The sequence below is a fragment of the Charadrius vociferus genome, unplaced genomic scaffold (genome assembly GCF_000708025.1).
Source record: "Charadrius vociferus isolate BGI_N301 unplaced genomic scaffold, ASM70802v2 scaffold320, whole genome shotgun sequence".
Lineage (NCBI taxonomy): Eukaryota > Metazoa > Chordata > Aves > Charadriiformes > Charadriidae > Charadrius > Charadrius vociferus.
Genome location: NW_009646501.1, coordinates 2,629,552 through 2,654,651, shown reverse-complemented (window position 1 = coordinate 2,654,651; position 25,100 = coordinate 2,629,552). Strand labels below are relative to the sequence as shown.

Sequence of the window (25,100 nt, the reverse complement as noted above, 5' to 3'; positions counted from 1 at the left end):
GGGAGCCCCAGAGCGGTGGCGGCGGGAGAGCCGCGCTCCGGTAGCCGGGCGGGCCTGGGTCACAATGGGGGCGAGTTCAGCCCACCGTCTGCGTGCTCAGGTTAATGCCGACCTAACGTGGAAATAACACTGTGCTTCACCCCCCAAGACTCTTTTCCCTCCCCTCTATACCTCTGTTCTCAGGCAGGCACATCTCATAGCTGGCTCTAGCACCTTGCGAAAGCAAACCCAGGGTCGCTTCTCTCCAGAGCAAGGCAGCTCGGCAGCTCTCTGACAGCCTGTTCCCCAGCAGAGAACATGGCACTCCACAGCGCTGCTCTGCCCGGCCGCTCACCCGCCCCACCGACGCCTCCAGGCAGTTGCAAAGGGAGTTTACATTCATATTGTACGAACGTTGCTCATTACATCCTCAACCCACGAGTGCAAGACAAGGCAAAAAATGAAGTTCTTAAGTGCAGTTCACAACACACTGAACTCTCCTATACTTCATTACCCCTGCACTGAAACATTATAAATGATCTTGTCAATACTGTCATAGTGGAGTAACCTTTACCTTTCCAACCCATATGTCATAACGCCCCAAACCCCCTTGCCAATACTGCATTTTTGCCTCTCATTATCTGAGACACAGAAAACTGACCTTTATCAGGCTGTATTCAGACTTCTGAAGCCTGTGGAAAGCACATAAAATAGAGATCAAATCCAAATTGAAACTAAAAATAATTACATTTTTCAGGGAACTTGGAATGGGCCTGGAATTCATGATCTTTGATAGTTAAACAAAGGCAGAGGGTGGGAATGAGGACCAGTGAGAATTAATAAATTAGTACAAGTGAAAATAGCAATACTTCAGATGACAACTGTCAATGTTGATATCTCTTCCCACTAGACTTAAGGTTCTGCTCCTGTGATTTAATGTGCAGAGAAACACGGATCATAGTGCTGCCTTCCTGCTTACAGGTGGAGGTTTGTTCACCCTGGTGCTGCGAGCGCACTGCAGTTGAAATGGAGCGGGCACTGCACTGCCTCTGGATACAGGCTAATCAATCCTCCAGTCAGTAACAAAGCTCACAGAGCAGCTATGGAAGTGGTGAAAAGAGTGGCTCAACAGAGAGCCTCCGCTTTTCATGAAGCGAGTTGCTTTGGTGTGTCTCTTGCTTGAGAAATCAGAACACTTCATAACCCTGAAGCTTGGTCAGTCAAGGATTTGCTGCTTGTTTGGAAACTGTTTGCAATTATATTGCACCATTTCTGAGTCCACATCAAGTGTTCAAGGCATGAACTTATCAAAGACTAGGGTAAGGCCTTTGCCAAAAATTAAAGACTCACTTTTTCCAGCTGAGTCATACTGGCAGATAAAGCTTTAAAAAATAGAAACAATAGCGGCAAGGCCAAAAAAAAACCCTGAAGAAGTTAAATCCTTGATACTGCAAATAGGTTTTAAAGTTTGAACAGTTATGGTTCTTGGATTTTTTAAGAGGGGGTTGGCATCTAGAAAGCTGGTCTGCTGTTGCTTTTCTTAGCTGAACTCCTCAAACTCATCACTCATTAGCTCTTTCACCTTTTTTTTTTTTTTTTTCCCCCCAGTGCTTTGGATATCGTGTATATTTTAGCAGCTGTTTTGGGTGCCGTGTGGTATTTGAGAGTTGGTTTTGAACACATGCTGGCAGCATGAAGCACTGCCCACACATATCAGTTCAACTTACGTGGCTGTGACAGGGCTTTTGATTTAAACAATTTTAAGCAAACTGTACTACAGGTGAGCCTTACAGGCAAGAAACTTAGTACGAGTCCCTGAAGCTTACTCTAAGTTTATGTGCACTGTGTAACTTGAGAGATTTTTATCTAGACCATGTCACTTTTCATTCCCAAGCAGAAACTTGTGCTTCTGGGAAAGGCAGAGATCAGCACCACCACCCCCAATAAAAAGGTTACTTAGTCTTTTATTGCAGAGCTTTCGGCTGCCAGCCTGGGTGACTGTTTCTCTAGCATCTGCTGGGGAAGTTCCTTGCGGACAGTACTGGCTTAGTAAGGACTGAATAAGCTTACCATTTAAGTGCTTAGTGAAAGCCAGCTGATTATTCGCCCCTGTCAGGGTAAACGGACCATTAGGGAATTAAGACATTCTTGAGAAAGGTACAGACTTGGTGTTGGCATACTGGTGTATAAAACGTATGGTGTAGGAACACCTCTCAACCTCTTAATTGCTGAATTAGCTTGTAGAATATCAAGGAACAGCTTGCTAGCTCCTCAGATGGATTTATTCTAAAACGTGACCGATTGATTGCAAAGCCCTACGGGCTTGCGCTTTTGACTTGTCGTAATTAAAGTTTTGTTTCTGGCTGGGAAAGGTGTGCTGCTACCCTCACACCGGAGTTTGAAAATCTTCCCCACAAACATGTGCCAGTAGGACCTGCTGGTTTTGAATGGTCTTAGGAGGGAAGATGACAGAAGGAGGGGCTGTGAACATGATGAAAGATGATTAATAAGCATGTGCAAAAGTATTGGTGTTTGCTTACTAATGAGGTGCACAGGGAACCTCTTCAGGCTGCTCCTCTGCCTGCAGGAACTGGCAGGGAGGAGGCTCTGGCGGCACATGGAGATCAGATGGAGCCGCCGAGCGCTGACTGTGGGGAGAGCAGCGGGAGCATTGCCTGCTCTCTGCTGCTGAGGGGCCTGAAGCAAGTTCAAGTGGCTCTGAGAGCTGCAGAGGAGTGAGAGGAGGCAGTGGTGGTGTGATGAAAAGGAGCCATCTGGTAAACATGAGTGGCCGCCAAGTCAGATGACTTGAGCAGGAACTTGAGAGCAGTCTTGAGGATAGCAGGACACCAGGCTGGCTAAGGAAAGAGATGAGTCAAACAGGGAAGAACAAGAGCAACTGGTTGAGGAAAAGCAGGATGCGGTTGTGAAACAGGGAGCTGGTAGAAGTACTACTGGGTGACAGGTTCTTATTTGCTCTGGGACATGGTAATCTTTAGTTTGGATCATGAGGAGGGGACAAAGACAACAAGGTAGGAATTTTTCATTTGCAAGTTTCACCTTGCTTGAGAATGTAGGCAAAACTCAGTATTGTTACGGCTTCAGGAAGGGACTGCCTCTCCTGGGCACCAAGGAAAGTGATAGTTCCCTGCTCAGTAAAGAGTTGATAGTAGGAGGTGCTGTTTCTCTTTGATTGATAGCGCAGAAAAAGAACACAGTCTCATTGACAGCTGTATAAAGGAATCTCCAGTGAAGAGCTAGGAAGAGGAGTATATATCTTACTAGCAGAAAGTCCGTTGAGGAAGACAGAGCTGCAGAAGTCTCAAGTAGTAGGTACCTTATCTGCTGTGGCATGTAGCAGACAAAGGGTTTTCAACCTTTAACTGGTGGATAGCAAAGGGGCACATGAAAATACAAGCAAACTGACTACAGATACAAAAATAGCTGTTTAAATGTCTGTGTGCTAATAGAAGTTCAAGAGGTCTGCAGATTGAAGAGCATTGACATTGAAACTTCATAGTAAAAATAACCGCTATTAAATGATTTTTTATTCTGCAGAGGGGTTGCATTGATTGCTGCAAGCAACTGGCTCTTCCAGGAAATATCAATATTTTAAAATGGGTAACTTGTTCTGAGATGGGTCTGTGTTTGTAGGAAGTGTTTAGGTAATGCTTACACACTTAGAATCAACTCACTGTTTAGACCATTATTACCTAAGTCTTTGCCATGGTGAGGGGGCCAGACTGGAGTTAAATGCAGCTATGTCACAGGTTATAATTATACTCTTAAACTGTAGTCAGTTGTAAAGTCTGGGGGCTAAAGGCTCAAGAGCAATACGTGGCCTTATTAAAGCTGAGAGGTAAAACTGAGCAACATAAAATAACTTCTTCCTTATTCTTTGGCTTCCTTACTGCAGCTTAGTTTTACTAATTGAACCCCAGCTGCCCTCTCTCTGCTGGAGAACACTCTCTTGCAGGAGTGCCAGCACAACATACTTTCCCCAAATACTCTTAATCTGTTTGCCCTGGTGGAGATTTTGGCCTGCATTCTCTCTCACTAATATTAAAATAGATCCTGCTGCTAAGAACACAGTGGATGGCAGCGTGCTTCCTGCTTCTGACAACAGAGCCGGTTGGTACCTACAAGCTTACAGACCTGTAAGACAAGTCTGACCTCAGTGTTTTTTTGGAAGAGAACCATGTGTGGTTTTCTCTTGGCTTTTCTGTGCGATCCCTCATATTCCTTTCCTTTGCCAGGAAATCCCTTCTCCTGCCAACAGGAGCCAGTGGAATGTGCTGTTTGTTTACCTTCTCACTCCTTCATCCTACTAACCTTCCCACCCCCCAGTTGTAATCCTGACAGGCTCGGCTCAACCCTTCATCCTTCTGACAGAGCGCTACTCAGTCGAGTATTTTCAGATAAAAGGATTGCTGCAAGAAGCTGTTCTGATGAGGGTCTGCTAAGTGGGGGTGAGACTGTGGCATTCTGCAAGGCTGGGGCCATTCTCCCCCGTCTGTCTGTGCCCTGGCTGGCAGCTGCTTCTTTCAGTGTTGCTGCATGACATCGTGACATGCTAGAGGATAGCAGGGAAGAGCACACTTCCAAGCTCTTCCCCTTTCCAGCATTCCCCTGCCTGGTTTTGCCTTTTGCGGGTAATAAGCTAGGAGTACCTTCTTCTCATGGTTTCCCTACTGCACGAACTGAAGAAAAACTTCAGTTATTCCCTCCCAACAGTATTGACATCTCCTAGCCTGACATGTTATTACAATCCTAGACTGCTAAACTCCAGTCTTCTGCCCCCTTTCAACAGTTCTGGCTCTGTAAAAACACCTGTAAGGCATTTATTATTTTTAAAGCCAGTTGAAATTCTTGGATTAAAACGTTTGAACTGCTTAGAAAGAAAAAACCCCCCATGCTTAGTGTAGTTGATGTGGCTGCTAATGGTAGAAGCATGTTTTCTGGACTTGTAGTGTGCTGCCATCCCCAGTTAGAGAAGCCTCAAAGCTCATTGTTTCCACAGGGTTTTATAATAATCCAAGTGAGGAAATCCTGTGTTTACAGCACTTATGAAAATTGCCATTTTGAGACTGTTCCCTCTTTGATCTATTCACATACTTTGTCTTATCTGACTTTAGCTGATTGGCAAGGATTATAAATCCCTTAAGCAGCGCCTGTCCTCCCCTTTGTTTTGCAGCCTGGACACTGTTGGAACTTTCTTGGGTAGCTACATGGATAGCTTGAATTTTATGCTGTCCTGCTGGAATACTTTATAATGGGTTTGCGTGCTTAACACTTCTAGATGCTTCTTACATTTATACTTCCTCAACACTGCTTTGTGCCACCTAAGAGTTTGCCTCTCAGTTGCATTTCTTGATACCATCACTCAAGTCTTTGGACAGTCTTGGATAAATGCGCATGTAGGGAAGGCTGTAGCAGCTTGTTTTCCTTTGTTTTCTCCTCTGCCTTTCTGTTCCTGCTCTGTGCTAAAGGGTCTCACAACTGTTAGCCAGGGTAAAAGCCTGAGAAACTGAGCACACAAGGGATACACTTTTACACCAGCAATAGATAATCATGTCTCCAGCTGAGTGGTTCAGAAACAAACCAGAATTCAGTACTGGGAGTTCGAGCATCAGTATACGATGCTTGAGAGTAAATGAAGCTGTATGAGAAGAACGTCTATTGTGGGGGTTTTTTGCTGTGTTGCTCTGACAGTCTGACATTTTACCCCTCTCTACAGAACAGCCTGCCCACCGGAGGAGTTGCTGGAGACGTTTCTAGAGCCCGTCTGATTGCTGCTGCCTCAAGGCCCCAGCCAGCCAGCCACAATGTACTGCCTTCAGTGGTTGCTACCTGTCCTGCTCATACCCAAGCCCCTCAACCCAGCGTTGTGGTTCAGTCACTCGATGTTCATGGGCTTCTACCTGCTCAGTTTCCTCCTGGAACGGAAACCTTGCACAATTTGTGCCTTGGTCTTCCTGGCAGCTCTATTCCTCATCTGCTACAGCTGCTGGGGGAACTGCTTCTTGTATCACTGCACAGGATCCCAGTTGCCAGAATCGGCTCACGATCCCAGCGTAGTGGGCACCTAGAAAACCATAATCTTCCAGTCTACTGAGGGCTCTTGTTTTGCTTTTAAAAAGGGGGTGGGCTAGGGAGGAGGGAGGGGGTGTTAGGCATGCGACTGGAGTAAAAACAGCCTGTTTCCTGTAACTGTGTGTGGACTGGAGTGGTAAGTTCCTCCCACTCTGCCTGTGAAACTCGACTTGTTTACTGTGTGAACTCTGGCAGCGCCACCTGCTTTTTTAGAAGCAGAAATCTTTTTTTTTTTTTTTTCCTTCCCGTATCACCGGGAGCAGACACCAGCCCTCCTAACTGAGAACTGGTGGAGGACCGAGCTGCTGGAGGCCCAGCCGTTGCGCAGTGGTGGAGTTGTGTGTCGCTCACTTGTCTGCATTAGGCCACGGTGGTCTAACTCAGGGCTCTTGGCCCACTGATCCTGCTCGAGTAGCTACAGGATTCTCTCCATCTTTGTCTTTGTGGGGAGCCAGCCTTCCCACCTTGCTGATCAAGGGCAAGCTCGACAGCTCACAGATGCACTTGGCCAAAAGCTGCTGGAGCCAGAGGCAGTTGAGTCATCTCCTCCTGCTCAGCCTGCCAAAGAGATGTGTGCACTGCCGAAGTGCTTTCTGAACTACTTGTGCTCCGAGATCATAGCCTGAAAGCCTCAGTTATGCTGCTGCTTTTATAAAGCCTCACAGGTAGCGGAGACTGTCTCTTCCCCTCCTAGATTTCCAGGGTTTACCAAGGTATTGACTGTTGGGATAAAGAACCGATATGCTGCAAGATGTGGGGTTTTGAAAGCCACTGTGAACCTCACCCTGTAAAACTCATGCTAGCCCAAAAAGGCCACATATGGGCAGGGCAGGAGGGGATCCTGAGGTGGAAGCATAGCATGAAGCAGTAAATGCTTCAGCCATTTTCAGTGATGGTATTTCAGGCCAGGGGTGACAGAGGGTGCTGGTGCTACTGACTGGAGAAAGGAAGAAGCTAGAGGAGCACCTGGTGTCTCCGTCTCCCCTGGCAGAAGGATGTCAAGAAGCCGTGGTGGTGGTGGGCCAGTCCTACATGCCACAGCTGCGCAGAGCTCTACACTGCATATGTTACTCTGTGCAGCCATAGCTCTCGGGGAGCCTGACCTGGGGCAGAGGTTTGTTTGTGAGAAACCTTCAAGGTTAACACAAAATAATGTCTCTAAACTTTAAAGGGTTCCCTCCCCTTTGCCATCTGTTTGTCTTTACTTCAGTCTGGCAGTGGAGAGCAGCAGAAGTGGCTGTTGCTGTCCCGAGGAAGTTCAAGCTATGAGGTTGTGAAACTTCCAGATTATTGTTTGTTCATTGCACAGCTGTTCAAAACGTTTAATAAAGCTTTATAAACTTTGGTCTATGGCCTCCTGCCCAGCATGATGCATTGGCTGCTCCTTGCGGGTGCCTTAGCACAACAATCATGTGTCTATTGTTCTGTTCCCAGCACAGTAACTCCAGAAAGTCTCCAACAAGAGGCAGAGCCTGTTTGCCCTGGTGCTCCCAGCACTGACTCTCGTTAACTGTTTAACCTGACTGTGGGCAGACTGAGAACCATACTGGTGATTCCTAAACAGACTCATCTTACAATCAGAAGCAACCTCCTGTGTTGTGTGTATCTTTGCACTTACATGACAGATTCCCTCTTTCCTTACCACTTACGAAATTAAACCACAGAGACATGTCCTGAAAGCCGCTAATCCCCAGCGCCGGCAGTAGAAGTGTTATCTGCCAGGTGCCTACCTGGTGTAAGCCCATCCCATGACACTACATCTTCCCAACCTGTCCCCCTGCTGCGGGCAGAGCCTGGGCTGACACCCAACAGCCACGAGCCATCCAGGGGGAAATTCAGTGGTGTCGGCCCTTCCCCGGCTTTGGCCGTGACCCCCAGTAGTACTGGGGGAAAAAGGGGGACACCCTCTGCAGCCAGACACGGCATTATGGGATCTGATGGCACCCAGGAGAACCTCAGAGTTAAAGGGTGTAGGAGTTGTGCTGCTGGAGCTGAAACCGGCTTCCTCTAGCCCTGCTCCAAAGCCCTAAAGACCAAGTCCAAGTTGGAAAGGGTTCAGGGCATATCAGTGTTTACATGTTTTAAAAAAAAAGTGTGTGCCACATCACCAAGAATAGATATGACAGCTCTCTCACCTGTCAGGCTGAGGGAAATCCCAGTAGCTGTCATACCAGCTACAGTGTAAATAACAAATAGGAGAGGGGAGAGCATCTCATTTGCAAGCTATGGCAAGACTTGTCTGTGCTCTGAGCAAATTCTGAGCTTAAATTAATTTAAGCTAATGCGATTCTTTTAAGAGTACATTTTTGTTGCTAACTAGCCAAGTTGCACTCCACAGCAATTTAAATAAATCCTAGCCACGAAGCCAGACAGTCCTTTGGATGAGAGCAAGCCCTGGCTTTGTACATGGGGTTCAAGAGAAGACGCAGCTGCGGGCTTTCCCTTCTGCGAGACCCAACTCGGGAGAAAAAAGCACTTCAAAAGAGGGAGGCTGCCAGCGTAGCGACAGGAGAGATCTCGGCAGACTGATGGGTAAGTAACCTACTTTTTGCAGCCCTCCCACCCCAAATGTAGATAAAGAGCGCTCTTTGATATGCGCGCAGCCCTCGCCAGTGCACTGTCTTACCCTCTTTAGGGCAATGAGATACCATCTTCATTTTAAAGATAGAAAATTAAAGTAACTTCATCATGGTCAGACAGAAAGCCTCAGGCAAGAGTAAGGAACCCAACCAGGTCTCACATCCCATGCTAATGCCCTGCTTGTCCTTCTCTATAAAGAGACCATGAAAAACCAGCCTGTGTTTGCAGAACAGGTCAAACCCGATGGTTTTTGAAAAGCATCATCACAGCTTCCCTGCTTGTGCACCGCAAATGGGACTGAGCCTGTAGAGATGCAGCACCCGTGCCCTCGGGCAGGCGTTTGCTGGCTTCACGGAAGAAAGCTCAGAGATGTTTTGCGCTGGTCTCGAGGAGTTTCTCTGCCAGAAGGGCAGTGGGGTGGCTCTGTCCCCTGGTGTCCTGGAGGCACCAAGGGGTCTCTGCATCCCCCACCACTCCATGGGGATAGCTGGACCAGTGACTCAAAGCAGTGGGGCTTCAAACACAACCGCTGCGTTGTGCCATGTGCCATCGAGCCTGGACACTGCCTGCAAGGGCTTTGGCGCAGAGCGAGTCTCATCACCTTGCTGCATTATAGAGCGTCCATCTGCCCGGTGCTCCCTCCATACAGGCAGCAGGAGCCCTTAAGCTGTTCCTTTGTCTTTCCATTTGAAGGAGAGATCATTTTCTTTTCTAGGTCACCTAACAGATCAGTGACACAGCAGGGTCAGGGAGGAAAAAAACAACAAAACAAACCCAGGCTCACATCCCTAGAAACAGAGATGCAGCTTAGGTCAGGCAGTCCTCCGGCTCCTCACTGCAGCCTCAGGGGACGGAGGCTTCTCACTCCCCTCCTCACCACTCATCAAGGAGAGGCAGCATCCACAAGATGAGCAACTGGGACACCACAAGGCTTCCCATGGAGAAGATCTGGCTGTGACTGCCGGGCTGGTGTGGCTTTTTGAACCCTAGATCTGCCAGACATCCCTGTCGATGCGTCTCATCTCAGGGGCTGATGTTTGGCAGTCGAGCTCCCTGGCACAGCTCCGGTTGCACGTAGGGAACCAGCTGTCTGGGGCCACCATGGCCACCAGCCCACTCTCCCAGCATCTGCCTGTTCATCCCTGGATCTTGCTGGGGCAATTAGTGCCTCCTGCCTGGATGCTCTCCCAGCTTACCCTGAGACAAGCCCACAACACGGCCTTATTAGCTTAGCAGCAGACAGAGGAGAGAGGTGGATGCCACTGAGGAGCTATTTGGGCTGGAATCGCCCACCGGCCGGCTCAGAGGGGCAGCTGAGTCCAGATGTGCAGCCTGGCCACTGATAGCACTGGGCTCACAGAGCATCCAACCTCATCCCCTCCTACTGTTATGTGGTGGCTGGTCCAGCCAAACCCCCCCAAGCCAGGGAAGCCACAAACATCACTCAGGGCCACAGAGAGCCCTGCCAGCGCCCTTTGGTCTTGCCTGTCTCTTGCTCCTTGCACCGCAGCAGTTCCCTAGCCCTCAGCGACCGAGGGAGGTAAGCTACACATCAGGTAAGGACTTTAGTCCTCCCCGGGAGATTAACCCTTGGCAAGAGCGTTTTACTACTCCTCTGAGCAAAGGCAAATCCTCTGGGCGAGGGAAGACGGGTGGCTCAGGTGTCACCCAGACCTGCTGCTGGGGACCCGAGTGGCAGAGCCCACAGGGCTTTGTCCTCTGAGTCAGTGCTGGCAGCCCCCCCAGTCCCTTCACCCCTCGCTACCAGCGGGGGCTGCAGTGTCACAGCCGGGGACCCGAGCGCCTGGCACTGGGGCACAGCCCCGCTGTGAGCCAGTCCTATGAGGAACACTGCCCTGCTCCAGCCCCGAGAGCCCTTCTGCTGGCTCTGGGCTGTGGGGGAGACCCCAGACCCACAGTGCAGCCCAGGGTTTGCTTCAGGGGTTCCTCAGCACACAGAGCAGCTCAGGGCTGCCCCCGCGCACTCACAGGTATTTGTCCTCTGGGAGCCTCGGGTCAAGAGCCAGGACTCGGTGCGCTCTGGGGGTGCTGCCGCTGAGCTTTGGGGGGGAGTAAAGAGGATGTTCAGGCCAAACAACAACTCATCTTTGCCATGTTAGAAACCCACTGCCTGCACAAACCGCCCAGCGCAGGACCCCTACCTCCTCGCCAGACCTGCTGCGGGGGCAGTCACAGCCCCCACCCTAACACCCAAATCCTCTCCCGGGCTTACAAGGCACAACACGAGCGTGAAGCAAACAGCAAGATTAAGTCCATTAAAGGAGGCACGTGGTGTAATCCCCAGGAGCATCTGCCCGGCTCAGTCTGGGGACGGCTGGCAAGAGTGGATACCGACAACGGTTCCCATCTCACATCTCCTGGCCCAGCAAGCCTCAAGCCCCCCCTCCAGGCTCACATCACCCCCTTCCCACCCCGTTTCAGAGGGCTGGCCTCTACAGAGAGCTTGGGAGTCAAGAGGGGTGTCACTGAGGAGGGCGACTCCATGGCAAAACAGCCACCAAGCACAGGCAGGGTGGGCTGCAGGTCCTGCTGACTGCCCTGACCATCTTCTTAAGATGCTTCAACTGCCACTGAGGCTGAGGACTGGACACAGAGTGAAGGGGACAGAGAGAAGGTGGCGAGTGGTACCATAGGAAGGGCTTGGACATACCAAACTGGCCCCCTCATCCCCTGGACATGAACCACCGCAGACACGCATGCTGCCCCAGGGCTCAGGCTGTACCGCAGCACCCTGCCGCCTCCTCCTCCTCCGCATGCCCACCCCGTGGCCGCCCCGCTCCCGAGCGGCGATGCCAAAGAGATAAAGCCTTCCTTCGAGGGCTCGAGGAGCCTCGGCCCCAGGTCCCCTCCCAGGGGTGACCTCGCCAACCCACTCCCAGCCCACACATCGCACACACAGACTACAGGACTTGACAATGAGAGATAATCCCTCAATCACTTAATTGCTTTAAAGAGAAGCAAAACATAATGCATTAAACACTTAAGGTGATAAGACTGAGTCACTTACCAGCCTGAGGAGGAGGGATCAGCCGCACGCCAGCGCCGAGCAGCCAGACCCGGGGCTCCAGGCACTAAAGCCACCCCAGACCATGGTGGCAGTGAAAGAGCACCAACACCAGCAGCAGCCACCCTGCTTTCAGAGGGTCTGCTCCCCCCAGTGCTGTGCTGTATATCAATTACTTAATCACCAAGTGAGGGATCCCAATCAGCACCCACTAATTATCCTAATGAAGCAGGCCTGCTCCTTGTCGTTGCTGATGAAGCAGATTCTGCAGAAGGGAGGGAGGGTTACACCACCCCTCCTGTTCCCCCCAGCCCATGGGGGTTGGCAGTCAGGTCTCCTCCCTGCCAGGACTGGGGCAGCTCGGCTGGCTTTGCCCAGATCGATGTGCACACCAGGGCTACCGTGTCACTCACAGCCCCGCGGGGACCAGCACTCCCTCTGCGTGGGCAGGGATCCGTGTGTCCCAGCATGCAGAGGTTGAGAAGCAGTGATGGACGCAGCAGAGGAGCCCACGGGGTCCCCTCGTGGCTAACGCCGCATGCCGGTGGTGGGTGCCACAGCCCTCTGCTCCGTATCGGTGGCTGCAGCTGGGATCCCACTGGTGATGCAGGCTGCCTCCCAGCTCAGCTCAGAACACACTGGCTGGATTCTGTGCCCACCACCCCACCGGAGTGGTCCAGGCATGGGGAGCTCGCCCACCACCATCTGGCTGTCCCTGGCCCTTGGAGTAGGAGGGACATGATGGAAGAGGCTCCTCTTACCAGAGCAGGCGCTGGGGCTGCGCTGGACCACGAGCTCACATAGGGACACAAGAACAGCTCCAGCAGGACAGAAGTGGCACCAGATCTCAGAAGCATCAGCCAGAAAAAGCCTCTGAAGCACAAGAAGCCACACATGGGCATTGCATGTCCTCCAGGAACCACCAGCTCCTGTAACAGGGATGCTAAGAAATCCTCTCATACACCAGCTACACTTTTTTTCTTTTTTGTGAGGTCTGTTTGTATTTAATTATCAAATTGCAAAGTATTTACATCAACATTAGAGTTTCAAAGCATCTCCACCCACCACCACCCAGAAAGCTGGACCTTTTCAGGTTTTTTTCCCCAAAGTTTTATTATTATCCAAAAAAAAAAAAAAAAGCTAAATATTTTACTTTGACACTGAAAAAGGCAAGTGGGGGGAGAGGGGAGCTGGGGAGAGAGACACAGATCCACATGTTCTCTGCATAGTCGGTTGGAGATCTTACAAAACACTATTTAAAAAAATCATAACAGCAGAGGAGAATAACTTGCAGGGCGTTATTGACCCCAGGAAGCCAAAGAGCATCCTTAGGTGGGAGCTCCCCTCTGGAGTTTACTGGCTTAAAAAATAAATTGGCAGACAACAACGGTGATGGAGGAGAGGCTCTCGGTCCCCGGGGCCTCCGGGTTGTGCCGGCTACAGCGGCGAGTCCGGAGATGCTGGGTCCCACCGAAACCGCTGCGTGGACACACGGATGGACACACGGACACACAGACACACAGCCCCAGCCCAGTGCAGGGAGGTTCCTTCAGGGTCACTGTACTGTCTTCTGCCCTGAAATGTCCCCAGAATGTCTCCTTTGTCAGAGTTTGCCAAAAGCCATGGGGAAATTAAGCCAGCCCGGGGTGTTCCTTGCGCCGAGGCTGCATTCCTGTTCTGCTGCTTGCCGGAAAGAGCCAGAAAACAAAACTGCCGGGTTAAGCCCATTCCTGTTCCGCTGTGCTCATGCAAGACCCTGTACGTGCTGCAGACAACCAAAGACCAAACCTTAACATGTGCTCTTGCCTTCTCTCTCTCCAGCTTTCAGATCAAATCTGGCTTCCGCACATTACAGTTTTAAGAGGTTTCTCCTGGGGATGGGGATTTTGTATAATTTAGGCAGAGCTATGGCACAGGACACCCCTCGGACAGGCTGCTGTGGGATGGGGCTTCTCTGGCAGTACCAACGGGGATGCGGCAGCCACCCATCCCAGGGATGCAAACATGGAACATTGAGGTTTGGAGCATCCCTGTCCAAACGCAGAAATGCAGGCACAGCAAATCTGCTAGGAAGGAGGGTTGGGGGGGGGGGGGGCAAGAACGCGCGTCTCAAAATGATTTAAAAAAACCCAAACATTAAACCAGTCACTGTTCTCCAACCAGCAAAGGCAGGATCTCTCCGTATCACTGAAGAGCCCATTCAAGCTGATTTTGAAGGTTTTACTCATTAAAAAGGAGCCACCCAGCAACCAAGAGAGCTCTTGGTTCATAAATAAGCGGCCTTGGAGCTGTGGGAGCGAGCGGGAGGCAGCGGTGTGCCCGAGCCCTGCTCTGAGGGGGGGTTGGGTTTGGGGAGGGAAGGGAAGGGGGTTTCAGCTGCCCCCCTGCCCACACGCGGCTCCCACCCAGCTTTCATGGGACATCAGTGCCATGGTGGGGGCTGGTGAGAGGCGGTTTGGGTCTGCTGCCTGCAACTGGGCTGTGCTGGAGGGAAATCCCATCCCACAAACCATGGGGAGGGAAAGAAAACCCACAGCCTGAGGACCAAGAGGTGGGCAAAGTCACTGGCTCCCCTTCTCCAGGTCCTTCCTGATGGCACCCTTGCCCTGCAGCATCCCTGCCCCGCAGCACCCCCTCCAGCCCCCATCCCACCCCTGGTCTGGGAGAGCATCCAAAGAGCCCCCAAGTCTTTCTGAGCGAGGGTGCCCGGGACTGGAGAGGGAAGGGAGCGAAGCCTCGCGAGCCACCACGGCAAAGGGTTTCCAGCTGGGTACAGCCACAGTATGGGGGGGAAAAACCAACACATGCAACTAAGTCAACATTTGGGAGGTTGCCGGGGCCGCTGCAGGGCTATGTACAAGGCAGGCGCCGGGCGGGAGAGCACAGGGGCTGAGCACAGATGGGCAGAGATAACCACCCGCTGCCGAAACGCGGCTGAGGGCTTTGGGAGCGAGCAGGGAGAGATGAGAATGCCAATATCTCCCGTGTGGCACAGTGCTCCCCAGGATTCTCCTTTGCAATGACAGCCCATGGCTGGAGATGCTCACACCACATGGGCAACACAGCCCGGCAGCCGAGACACGAGGGGTGGGGGGAAAGGCAGCTAAAAACGTACCTGGTGGACAAAAGCATCCGTGAAAGATGAGTATTTCCCTCAAAACACTCCCGCGCCCTGAACAACCACCCACGCCATGCACTCGAGCCCTATGGTGACACCAGACTGGTGACATCAGATTGGTGGCAGGGCCAGCCCGGGGGAATCTGCTGGTGGGAAAGCTGGTGGGGGAGCTGGGGAGGGCAGCTGGGGGGGGCGGGCTGCGGTGCACTTCGCCGGGGGCCGGCTGGAAGACCAGGAGTGCTCGGTGGGAGAATGCCCAGCCAGGACTGTCCCCAGGCAGGGCAAGGGCTCTGTGGCACCCCTTGGTGCCACCCCCAGGACAGATGAGACCGGTCCCTTGGTGGGGACAGATGCAGCTGGAAGACTCGAACGCGCACCCGCGGGACAGCGATGGTCACCGGGGCCACGGGCAGCCACATTTCAGGCTCCCGGTGCCTGCTTAGCACGGCTCAGCCGCAGAGCCCAGCCACGGCAAGGCTGGAGGGATGCCCGAGGAAGGGGGACTGCCAACATCCCGCTGTCACCCCATGCTGGCACCACCGCCCCGGCACATCTCCCCGTCCGAACCAGCCAAGGCTTGTGCCTTCCCCATGGCAAAACATCTCTGCCAGCACCCTCGGGAGAACCGGAGCCAAAGAGGGATGGTGGGGAGGGCGAAGGGGCAGGGAAATTTGTGCTGATTTAGAGAAGAGGGGGTGTAGGAGGCCAGGGCCATATGTCCGAGGTGTGGGGTGCTGCCCCCCAATTCCTCTGAGCTCACCCCAGAGCTGCCAGGAGGGAAAAAGGTCTCCCAAAAGGCAAGTCTCTCGGCGGGGAGATGCTCCACTCGCCCTCTCGAGCCGGCTCTGCTGGTGCCCGCAGGCTCCTCTCGCCAGCGGGACGGTGCCGCTTCATTAAACACAGGCCAGAAGTCTTAATGAGTGACGGGGGGGTGGGGACGACAAAGCACCTCCCCTGGCCGCATCCGGAGGCGATGCCCCATCCTGCTCCGGGGCTGCTCCGCAAAAACCGGCCCCTCAGCGGGGAGGCCAGCCCTCGGCGCCCTGCGGCGAGGACGGCAGCGTCCCTGGTGCCAGGAGGAGCTCCGGGTCTATAGGTTCTCGCCGGGCTGGTACTGGGGCTCTGTCGAGGTGAAGTAGTCCTCCAGGAAAGCCTGCAGGTACTCGAAGGTGGGTCGCTCCTCCGGGTCCTTCCGCCAGCACTGGCACATGAGGTCGTGCAGGGACTCGGGGCACTCGGGCGGGCAGGGCATGCGGTACCCCCGCTCCACCTGGTCCAGCACCTCCCGGTTCACCATCCCTGTGTGCGGCCAGAGACACAGCGCCGAGTGAGACACTGGCCAGATCCTGCACCACACCTTTCCCGGAGGGGAGACTGAGGGCATCGCGCTGGCACGAGCCTTACGGGCAACCCCAGTGACTTGACCCAGTGAAAGAGGGACCCCCAGCCCAACAGCGCCCATCCCCACCAGCCTGCCGCCTTGCTCGGAGACCAGAGCGGGACAGGGCAGCTGGGACCCTGCATCCCAGCCGGGATCTGCTCGCCCTGCCCCAGCAGGGCAGGATCCGACCTGGGCAGGAGCAGCTTACCTCTGAGCCCACCCTCCCTGCCCAAATCACAGGAAAACTTTGCAGCAGTTTGCTCCTCTGCAAAGATGACTCTGGGGGCCACAGAGCACCAAGGGCAAGTGCTGGGCGAGGGCGGCCGGCATCGGGGCACTGGGATGGGGACAGGGTTTCTGCCGGCGGGTGCCAGCCCTCACCTGGGTACGGCACTCTGCCCTTGGTGGTCAGCTCGGTCAAGAGGATGCCGAAGGACCAGACATCCGACTTGATGGTAAACCTGCCGTACAGAGCAGCTTCGGGGGCCGTCCACTTGATGGGGAACTTCGCGCCTGGATGGAGAGGCAGGGTGAGGGGCTGCTCCTGGCCCCACGGTGCCCGAGGGCACACAGTGCCTCCAGGACCCCCGCGCAGCCAGGGCCGTGTGCTGCCTCGAGATGCAACGCACACCCCTGGGGACCGGGGACCACGGAGTGGCCATTGCTCCGGTCCCACCTGCCTGGGCATGGTGCCGGCAGCCCTGGGCACGCCCCTTGCCGAGCCGTGTACTCGTTGTCCTCGATGAGCCGTGCCAAGCCGAAGTCAGCCACTTTGCACACCAGGTTCTCGCCCACGAGGATGTTGGCTGCCCGGAGGTCCCGGTGGACATAGTTCATCCTCTCCACATAAGCCATGCCGGATGCAATCTGTGGGGTCCAGGAAATGGGGCATTGAGGTAGGAGGGGTGACACGAGGGTCCCCAGGGCACTGCTGAGGGGAACGGCTCCACAGCGGGACCCAACCCGGGGTGCGGGAGCAGCCTGTTGCTCAAGAAAACCCATGGAGACACAGGTTCGCTGGCCAGGGAGAGCCGGCAGCAATGGGAATGGGCAAAATGATGGTCCCTGACCAACCCAGCTCCAGGCTGAGCACCCAGCGGGGATGGCAGCACCCGACCCAAGCCAAGCGAGGCTGCGGAGCACCCCACCACCCTGCCACCCGACAGCCACGACAACCCAGCGAGGTGCTCGGGCAGCCCCTGTGCCCTCAGAGGGGGATGTGGGAGGTCTGGGGATGCGCAAACCCACCTGAGCCGCCATATCCACGAGCTGGGGCAGTCGCAGGTACTTGCCCATCTCACCCTTCAGGAAGTCCAGGAGGCTCCCTGTGAGGAAGACCACGGTCATGGCAATCTGGAGGAGCGGAGTCCCTCGGCCGTTCCCCCCCGCCCCGGCATCCCTCCTGCGCTCACCTTTGCTCATGTACTCGGTGACGATGTAAATGGGCTCCTCCGAAACCACGGCGTAGAGCTGAACCAGCTTCTCGTGCCGCAGCTTCTTCATGACCTGGGCTTCCTGCAGGAAGGCCTCCGGGGACATGGTGCCGGGCTTCAGTGTCTTGATCGCCACCCGGGTGGTGCCGTTCCAGGTCCCTGCAGCACAGGACACCCCAATCAGGACACATTTACGGAGCACAGGGCTGTGTCCCTCACCCGCTCCCTCACCCCACTGCGGACTCTGGGCACCTGCAGGTGGCTGGGGAGAGGACGCAGGTGGTGACACCGGGGGGACAGCGGGGTGGGAGCAGTCCTTACCCATCCACACCTCTCCGAAGCAGCCCTGTCCCAGCTTGACCTCCAGCCGCAGCGATTCCCGGGGGATCTCCCAGGCATCCTTGGCGAGCCCTTGAGTCTGGGGCTTGGACGTGGGGCAGACGTTGGTGAGACGGTGGCACAAGCCATCAGCGTGTTCTAGCACAGGAGGGGACAACACCAGGGTGACACTTGGGCATTTAGGCACATGGTGTCTTTACCCCACATCTTCCCCGCAAAACATCTCAGGGACCCAAACCCTTACCCTCTTCCCTAAAACCCAAGCAGCTTTTTGCCAGGGTCCCCCCCAACTGGTTTGGAGCCCCCCAGCCTACCCGCCCTGCGGCGAGGGCAGGCACAGCAGCCAGGGCATCACCCACACCCCGAGGGGACCCCAAGTGGCTACCCACTGGAGTAATAGGCCACCAGCTGCTGCAGGCTGTTGAACTGGGTGCGGGAGGTGATGTAGAAGCCGCCACTGTCCAGCTTGCGGATCTTGTAGTGCTTCACGTTGAGCCCCTTGGCGTTGTCGAAGTCAGAGACGGAGAGGCAGTAGGCACCTGCAGAGAGGACCGAGGGGTTGGGGGAAAGATGTGCCGCAGACGGGTGCTCCCCACAGGGTCCCCATGGACCACGCGCCCCAGGCTGGCACCGAGGAAGAGATCCTGCTGGGTCTGGGGGGGTGAGGAGCCCCCAGGACACAGAGATGAACGTGGCAAAGAGGGGATGCTGAAGCAGCAGAGAGGACCAGACGGGAGGCAGGCTGGGGGGAGCTGCTGACCCACAACCCCAACATCTCGGCATCTCAGAAGGGAGCCAAGGGGCTGGTGGGCGCAACTCCCCGGTCCACAAATCCCACCATGGGCATCACTTTGGGCGCTCGTCTCTGCTCTGCCCACACAAGAGCAACACCGCACTGCTGGGGCCTCAAGTAACAGAAAGGAAGATTTACACTGCTGCTTGAATGAGCTGTTTCCATCACAGTAAAATAAATAGTGGCAAGTTCCAGGCATCAAAACAGGAAGGAACATCAAAGAGCTTTCCCCAAAGGTGCATTTGGAGCCAAACTGAACCATGTTTCCAGGTAAGAAAGAATATCCTCAGGCAGCTGAATCGTGAAGATCACGATTTACACTTTCGGGAGGCACAAAATAAATGTAAAGTCATTAGATTTGAAAGAAGGATCTAAAGATTCACCACCGCCTCTGTCTAGATGCCCAGGAAGCACATGTTCAAGATTTTGTCTCTATATAGGCATCAGGAAAAAACGAAATCATCTAATTGAGGGGGTAAAAAAAAAAAAAAGACTCCAGGAAAATAGAGCATCCTGCCTGGTGGTCCTGCTGGAGCTGGAGCGGCAGCTGGCTCCCACCCTGCCATGAGTTGAACCAGCTCTTTGAAGGGGCGGCAGCATGGGAGAGAAGCGGCCGCAGCCCTCCACGGCGGGGGGCACTTGTTGGTGTAACGGTGCCTTCGGCACAGAGATGTCACCTGTGATCTAATGCGTGCATCAGCTCCTGCTCCCTGGGGAGCTCCCCGCTCTCCTCCCAGCCCCAGCAGGGGTGACCCCAGGATGCTCCCCATGCCAAGGGGCATCGCTCAGCGACCCCAAGCATTGGCTCCTGTCTACAAGGTACGACTCTTTTCTCTTTCTCCCTCCCCGTGTGCCTAAGCTGGGGGAACCAGGACCGTGCAGAGTGACTGAGGGGACTCCCCGTGCCGATGTCCCCATGCCCCCTGGGGAGGTGCTCCCCCCAGGCTGCCCCCCCCCAGCCCCACTCACCTTTCGTGGTCTCACTCTCCCGGACCAGGAAGGTCCCTCGGGGGTTTTCGGGGTTGAGCAGCAGCCGATCAGACTCCCGGCGAGTGATCTTCCCAAAATACCCCCTGCAAGAGCAAGGCAGCGGCTCAGCACCCGGCACTCGCCCGCCCCCTCCATCGCCTGTCCAAGCAGCGGGCTCAGCCCTGGCCCCCCCCTCCCCACTGCAGGTTTTGGAGACCACGGGCTGTGTCGCTGGGCTCGGGCACCCCGGAGTGCCCTGTGTCCCCATACATCCCGGGCTGGACATCGCCCGAGGAGCAACCACAGACCACGAAACGCTTTCACTCCAAAAGCCTCCTCAAATGAGGGTGTCTGGGGACCCCTGAAGCCCCCTGAGTTCTTGCTGGTGGGGGGGATGCCATGCCACCGGCTGGGGACAGGCTGTGGGGACGTGGCTGGCACCTCCTGCTCTGGGACTTATGGCCAGCTTTGCCCCTGCCTGCTCTCCCTGTGGGACGGTCACCTCTGCGCTCAGCCCGATATGCGGGAGCCGGCAGCATCCTCATGCGTGGATGCGTGTCTGTGTCAAGAGGAAAAACCAGACCAAAAGCATCAGGTCCACCACAGCCCCCGCTACACCACCGCTCACCCCTCCACCACGCAAGCGTGCCGCACCGCCGCACTTCACGGGCCTTAGAGAAAGGCTGGAAAACGCTTAAGGGGTTTGCAAATTCAAAAGGGAAAAATAAAAAAAGGAAAAACCCAGCGGCTTTGCAGGCTTTGCCCGGGAGAGGGGCAGGGGGAGGGAGGAGCGCTCAGGGTGCGTTTGCTATCGCTCGTCTTTAAACTGTCTCAAAGATGGCAATTACTCTTCAGCCTGGATGGAGTCTGAGGGCGCGACATAGTTACTGGGGATGTAGCCCGTCTGTCCTGTAGTGAGGGAATGAGCCAGCCACCAGTCACCTTCCCTGCAAGAGAACCAAAACACACTCAGTGTGAAGCCAGGAGCCCCCCGGCCAGCCCCTCTCCTGCCCGCAGGCACCGGGGGTGGGGGGTGTGAGCCAACGCAGAGCCCCGCCGGGAAGCGGTGCATCCCCCGCAGCCCCCAGCCCCACAGCCAGGAGGGCTCCCGCTGCCCCTGCCCGCGGCTCCCTCTGGGCAAGCTCTCGGTATTGGGGCCACCCATCCGCATACGGGATGCTTTAAACTTAAATCGGGCAGGGCGGCCAGCGAGCCAAAACACCTTCGGAGCCACCTGAATGCAAACGGGGTCTGGCTGGAGGGTGAGGGGTTTTTGGGGGATCCAAGGCAGCCGGGCAGCGACAGGCGAGGGGGAGGGAGGGAAGACGGGGAAAAGCGACAGCACGATGGCAGCGATTTAAAAAAGCACCAGGAAAACCCAAGAGAGTTTGTTAAACACAGGCTGCAGAAAAGCAACAGGACAAGGCTGAGATTTGGGTGGTGGGCTCCGTCCAGCCCAGGCACATCCCCTGCAGCCCCGGGACGGGCACCCCGCACCGGACCGCCAGCCTCCCCGCAGCCCCAGCAAGGGCTGCGCCGGCACGACTGCTCGTGCGGAGCCACGCACACCCACTGTGCTGGCACCATGGCCCCGAGCACAGCTCTGCCCTGTGGGAGCCCCCAAAAACCCAGGGATGACCCACTGTCCCTCCATCCCTGGGCACGGTGGCCCCAAACACATCCCCAAGAGCTGGTGGAGCACGGGAGCCTTCTCGCTGCTCTGCCCTCCTCCCCGCAGGCTGCTGCACGGGATGGGGCAGGAAAGGACAATAAATAGAGAAGAACAACAGGACGGCGGGAGGTGGCTTCCCCTTCCCCGCAGACAGCAGGGCTTCCTCCCACCACCTGCATCTTCTTGCCCATCAAAGACGGAGTCATCTAATTTATCCTGACCACGAGGGAGACGAGGCTACGGGAAAACTGCAGATCCGTGGGAACAGCACTGCAAGGATGCAAGAACTTGGCAGGATGACCTCCACAAACACTTCACAGAAAAACCTTAATAACCTCAATCACTACTGCAAGACCCATCAGACCACATCCAGACCCATCCCCGACCCCTGGAGACGTGTAAACCTCCATCCTCACTCCAGACACACCAGCAGCTTGTGACTTTTGCTTGTCCCAGCTTAAACTGGCGGTGCTTCAAAGCAGCCGGGAGAAGGTGGACATGGCCCCCAGGTTCCCGTGCTGGTGCCAGCAGGGCCAGAGAAAGCAGGGACCCTCCGGGCATCTCCTCCCAACCACAGAGCTCAGCTCTGCTGCCTGTCCAGAACCTGTCCTCAGCTCCGCAGCAGCCCCAGACAGTATTTTAATTTCTCCTGGTCCTGGCGCATCTCGTGGCAGGTAGCTTGGGCTCCCCAGCCGGAGCTGCTGCCCCAGTCGCCTTTACTAGGGTGGCTCTGAAGGGGACAGGAGGCTGGTGGGGCTCCTTTCCCATGGGGCCGGAGAAAACATCTGCTTGAGAAATGCCCAGCTTTTGACTCGTGGCTTTATTCCAGCTTGGGCTGCAAAGGCTGTGAGCTGGGAATTCGGCAAAAACAAACTATTCCAAAAATGTCTCAGCGGGGAAAAAAAATAATCATCATCATCATCATCAAAACAAAGCATCTCAACAATTCCCTGCACAATCTTAACCCAAAATACCCCACCACATCCCTACTGGCTGCCAGCTGGCCGGGAGGAGACCTCCTCCTGCTGGAAACAGTACCACGAGAGCCCTTCTGCACTGGGGTGGATGGATTTAGCCCCCTCTGGGAGGCCGAGGGTCACTGCAGACAGCCTGGGCTTTACTGGGATGCAGGAGCAGGGAGGTGAGCCACGCGGAGGCTTCTCTTCTCACCCTGTGTGACCCCAGCCCCCTTAGAGCAGCCAAAACCCACAGCCACCCTGCAAAGCCACTGGTGGCCGGTTGTCCCCGTGGCTGCGCGCTCCCGCTGCGCCCAGGACCTGCCATCCCTTCCTGGGCTGACCCCAAGCTCCCTCCCCACAGCCCCAGGGCACCGACTGTGCCCTCCCAGGGAGCCCAGAGGAAGGGGACATCGCTGCCTGCATTTTGCTGTCCCCAAAGTGTGGCAGCCTGAGCTGCTCCTGGACCGTCTGAGCATCTCTGGGCACGCAGCGAGAAGAGAGATTTACCCCCCAACCTCCCCCCCCGTGCACTACACAAACAGCACAGCTTTCTCCACCCCCTCTCTCCTTGTGGACATCCCACCCACGCAGCCGCAGCCGCCACCGGGAAGGTCGGCAGCTAGACCATGCACCCTCCACCGATGGGCTGCATCGCCAAAAAAAGCCCTTTTGCTCCCCAGGATGCTGCAGAGCCCATCGCACCCTGAGCCTTCCCTCTGACCAAGCCTTTGACAAACAGCAGCAGAAGAGGAAAAGAAGTATGGAAACCCCAGAAGTGATTTAAGGCATAAAGAAACAAACCCTCATACATGGGCCCAGTCCGGACCCTCACCGGGCAGAGCTCACTTTGTAACAGCCCAAACCAGAACCCAAGCCTGGGGCTAGTGTGCTGCTGAGGCTGTGATAGCAAGAAGCACCAAACCCCCCAAATTCAAGCTTTTCCTGCAGCGTTGAAGCCCTGCACGTCCTGGACTCCATCGGTTAAATCAATCGCCATTAACAAACAGTGTCGGAACAAGAAGAAGAAGGATCAGATTGAAAACAGGTTTGTGCAACACTGCCTGACCATCGCAGGAGAAATATCAGCCCCGGGATGTTCCCTCATCTTTCCACCCTTTGACTTTGCAAAGCTGTTTTGGGTTGGAAGGCAGCAGCAGAGGGGCCAAGCGTGAGCTGCGGACCCCAGGGACCTCACGGCAGCGCTGGGGACAGCGGCTCTGCCAGGCAGCCCTCCAGCAGCGCAGCCGAAGGACGCTGCAGAGCGTGCATGCCAGGACAGACCACATGTGCGTTTAATACAGGATCATGTTTCGGAGCATCTTCCAGCTGGTCATACTGCCCTGCTCTGTGCCGCAAGTGATGGGTGTGCTGCTACGGCCAGGATGGAGAGCAAACAAGCAGGAGGCAGACCCCTAAGGATGCGCTCGAGTCCCCGGAGCCACTCACAAAAAATAAAAATAAAATTAAAAAAAAAAAAGCCAAAATAAATGCAAAAAAAAGGCCAGGAGGGAGCAGAGAGCCAACTGAGAAGGGACCGCAGGGGGGTGCCGGGCACCGACAAGGCAAGCGGGCCAGGTTCAGAACTCCTGGGTGCAGACACAGCTCTGGATGGAGCCGTTCCCCAGCACAGGAAGGGGCTCCCTGCTCTGCCCCGGTCGCTCAGGGAGGACAAACCCAACTGACCACAAAACCATCGAGTAACCATCTCCTCCCAGCCCCACTCCATCCAACCTCACCCTAACGTGGGCAGCAGGTGGACTTTTATCGTTTAAGATTGTTAACAATAATAATAGTAATAATCTGGCATACACACCTGACGTCCACTTTTCTCCTAAACGGCAGCGTGGCACAGAGGAGAGAAAAAAAGAGTCAAGAGAGAAGCTGAGATCAGAGACACCATGCAAGCGCAGGGGAAAGCACACGTGAAGTTGAGGAGATGTGTCCAGGCAAACGAGAGGGAGCTGAGCACTGATGGGGACAGGGGACCAGTGGGGCCGCAGCCCCGCGTTGGAGGGCACGGACTGGCCAGCGAGCAGAGGTGGCTTGGTGACAATGCTGCAAGGCAACGGTGACCAGAAACAGGGCTGGGAGGACACAGGAGCAGGCAAATGATCGCCTCCAGCACTGACGTCCTCGGACAAGTCACCGTGTCGGTGTGAGTTTTGGAGCACCCCTCTTTGAGCATCCATCCCTGGGGAGAGCTGGCCCTGCCGGGGGTGGGCTCGGGGGCTCCGCAGGAGGGACGAAGGTGGCGGCTGACCCATGTGGGCTTGGCTGCAGGGACAGGGACACTCACGTGTTGTTCACAATTTGCAGGCGCTCTCCTTTCTTGAAGGACAAGTCTGTTTCGGTCCGAGACTCATAGTCGTAGAGGGCCACGAAGGTGGTGACTCCACCTGCGACAGAGACCGCTCAGGATGGGCACAGCTGCCGGCGCTGCCGCGGCACGGCACTGGGTACCCCTCACCAGGGACCCTCCTCCCCCACCATCCTCCCACCGGCCGCTAAGACACAGATCTGCTCCCCCTCCAGCTGAAACATGGAATCCCTCGAAAGCAGGAGACCCCATCATCGGGAGAAGCAGCTGGAACCAAACCCACCAAGACCCGACTGATAAACCCTCCCCACCGAGCCCCAGCCCACACCGACCAGCCAGCGCCCCGGCACGCTGCGGTGAGGTGACCGTGTCGGAGGTGTTGAAGCCTCCAAAGAGCTTGGATTCGGCAGGCCTCGGTCCGGAGGAGCGGGGGGGGGGGGGG

At 55.3% G+C, this 25,100-nt stretch overlaps 2 protein-coding genes across 4 annotated transcripts in view; one reads left to right on the top strand and one right to left on the bottom strand.

Moving 5' to 3' along the window:
* Positions 1-5,804: 5,804 nt before the first annotated feature.
* BLCAP (bladder cancer associated protein) lies at positions 5,805-6,068 on the top strand. The gene has a single exon (XM_009883528.1). The coding sequence runs from the start codon at positions 5,805-5,807 to the stop codon at positions 6,066-6,068; it is 264 nt and encodes an 87-aa protein (XP_009881830.1).
* A 9,817-nt stretch (positions 6,069-15,885) lies between these two features.
* SRC (SRC proto-oncogene, non-receptor tyrosine kinase) overlaps positions 15,886-25,100 on the bottom strand; it is a 9,480-nt gene continuing 265 nt past the window's right edge. For 2 of the 3 annotated variants that reach the window (XM_009883504.1, XM_009883517.1), the window contains exons 2-12: positions 24,991-25,100; positions 24,638-24,737; positions 20,559-20,657; positions 19,711-19,814; positions 18,338-18,487; positions 17,931-18,086; positions 17,589-17,768; positions 17,425-17,501; positions 16,884-17,043; positions 16,558-16,689; positions 15,886-16,094 (exon numbers count right to left, since the gene is read on the bottom strand). The exon at positions 24,991-25,100 is cut by the window's right edge. In XM_009883504.1, the coding sequence (XP_009881806.1) occupies positions 15,886-16,094; positions 16,558-16,689; positions 16,884-17,043; positions 17,425-17,501; positions 17,589-17,768; positions 17,931-18,086; positions 18,338-18,487; positions 19,711-19,814; positions 20,559-20,657; positions 24,638-24,737; positions 24,991-25,100 (1,477 nt within the window). The remainder of the gene's footprint in view (positions 16,095-16,557; positions 16,690-16,883; positions 17,044-17,424; positions 17,502-17,588; positions 17,769-17,930; positions 18,087-18,337; positions 18,488-19,710; positions 19,815-20,558; positions 20,658-24,637; positions 24,738-24,990) is intronic. The other variant, XM_009883511.1, reaches the window with a different exon arrangement.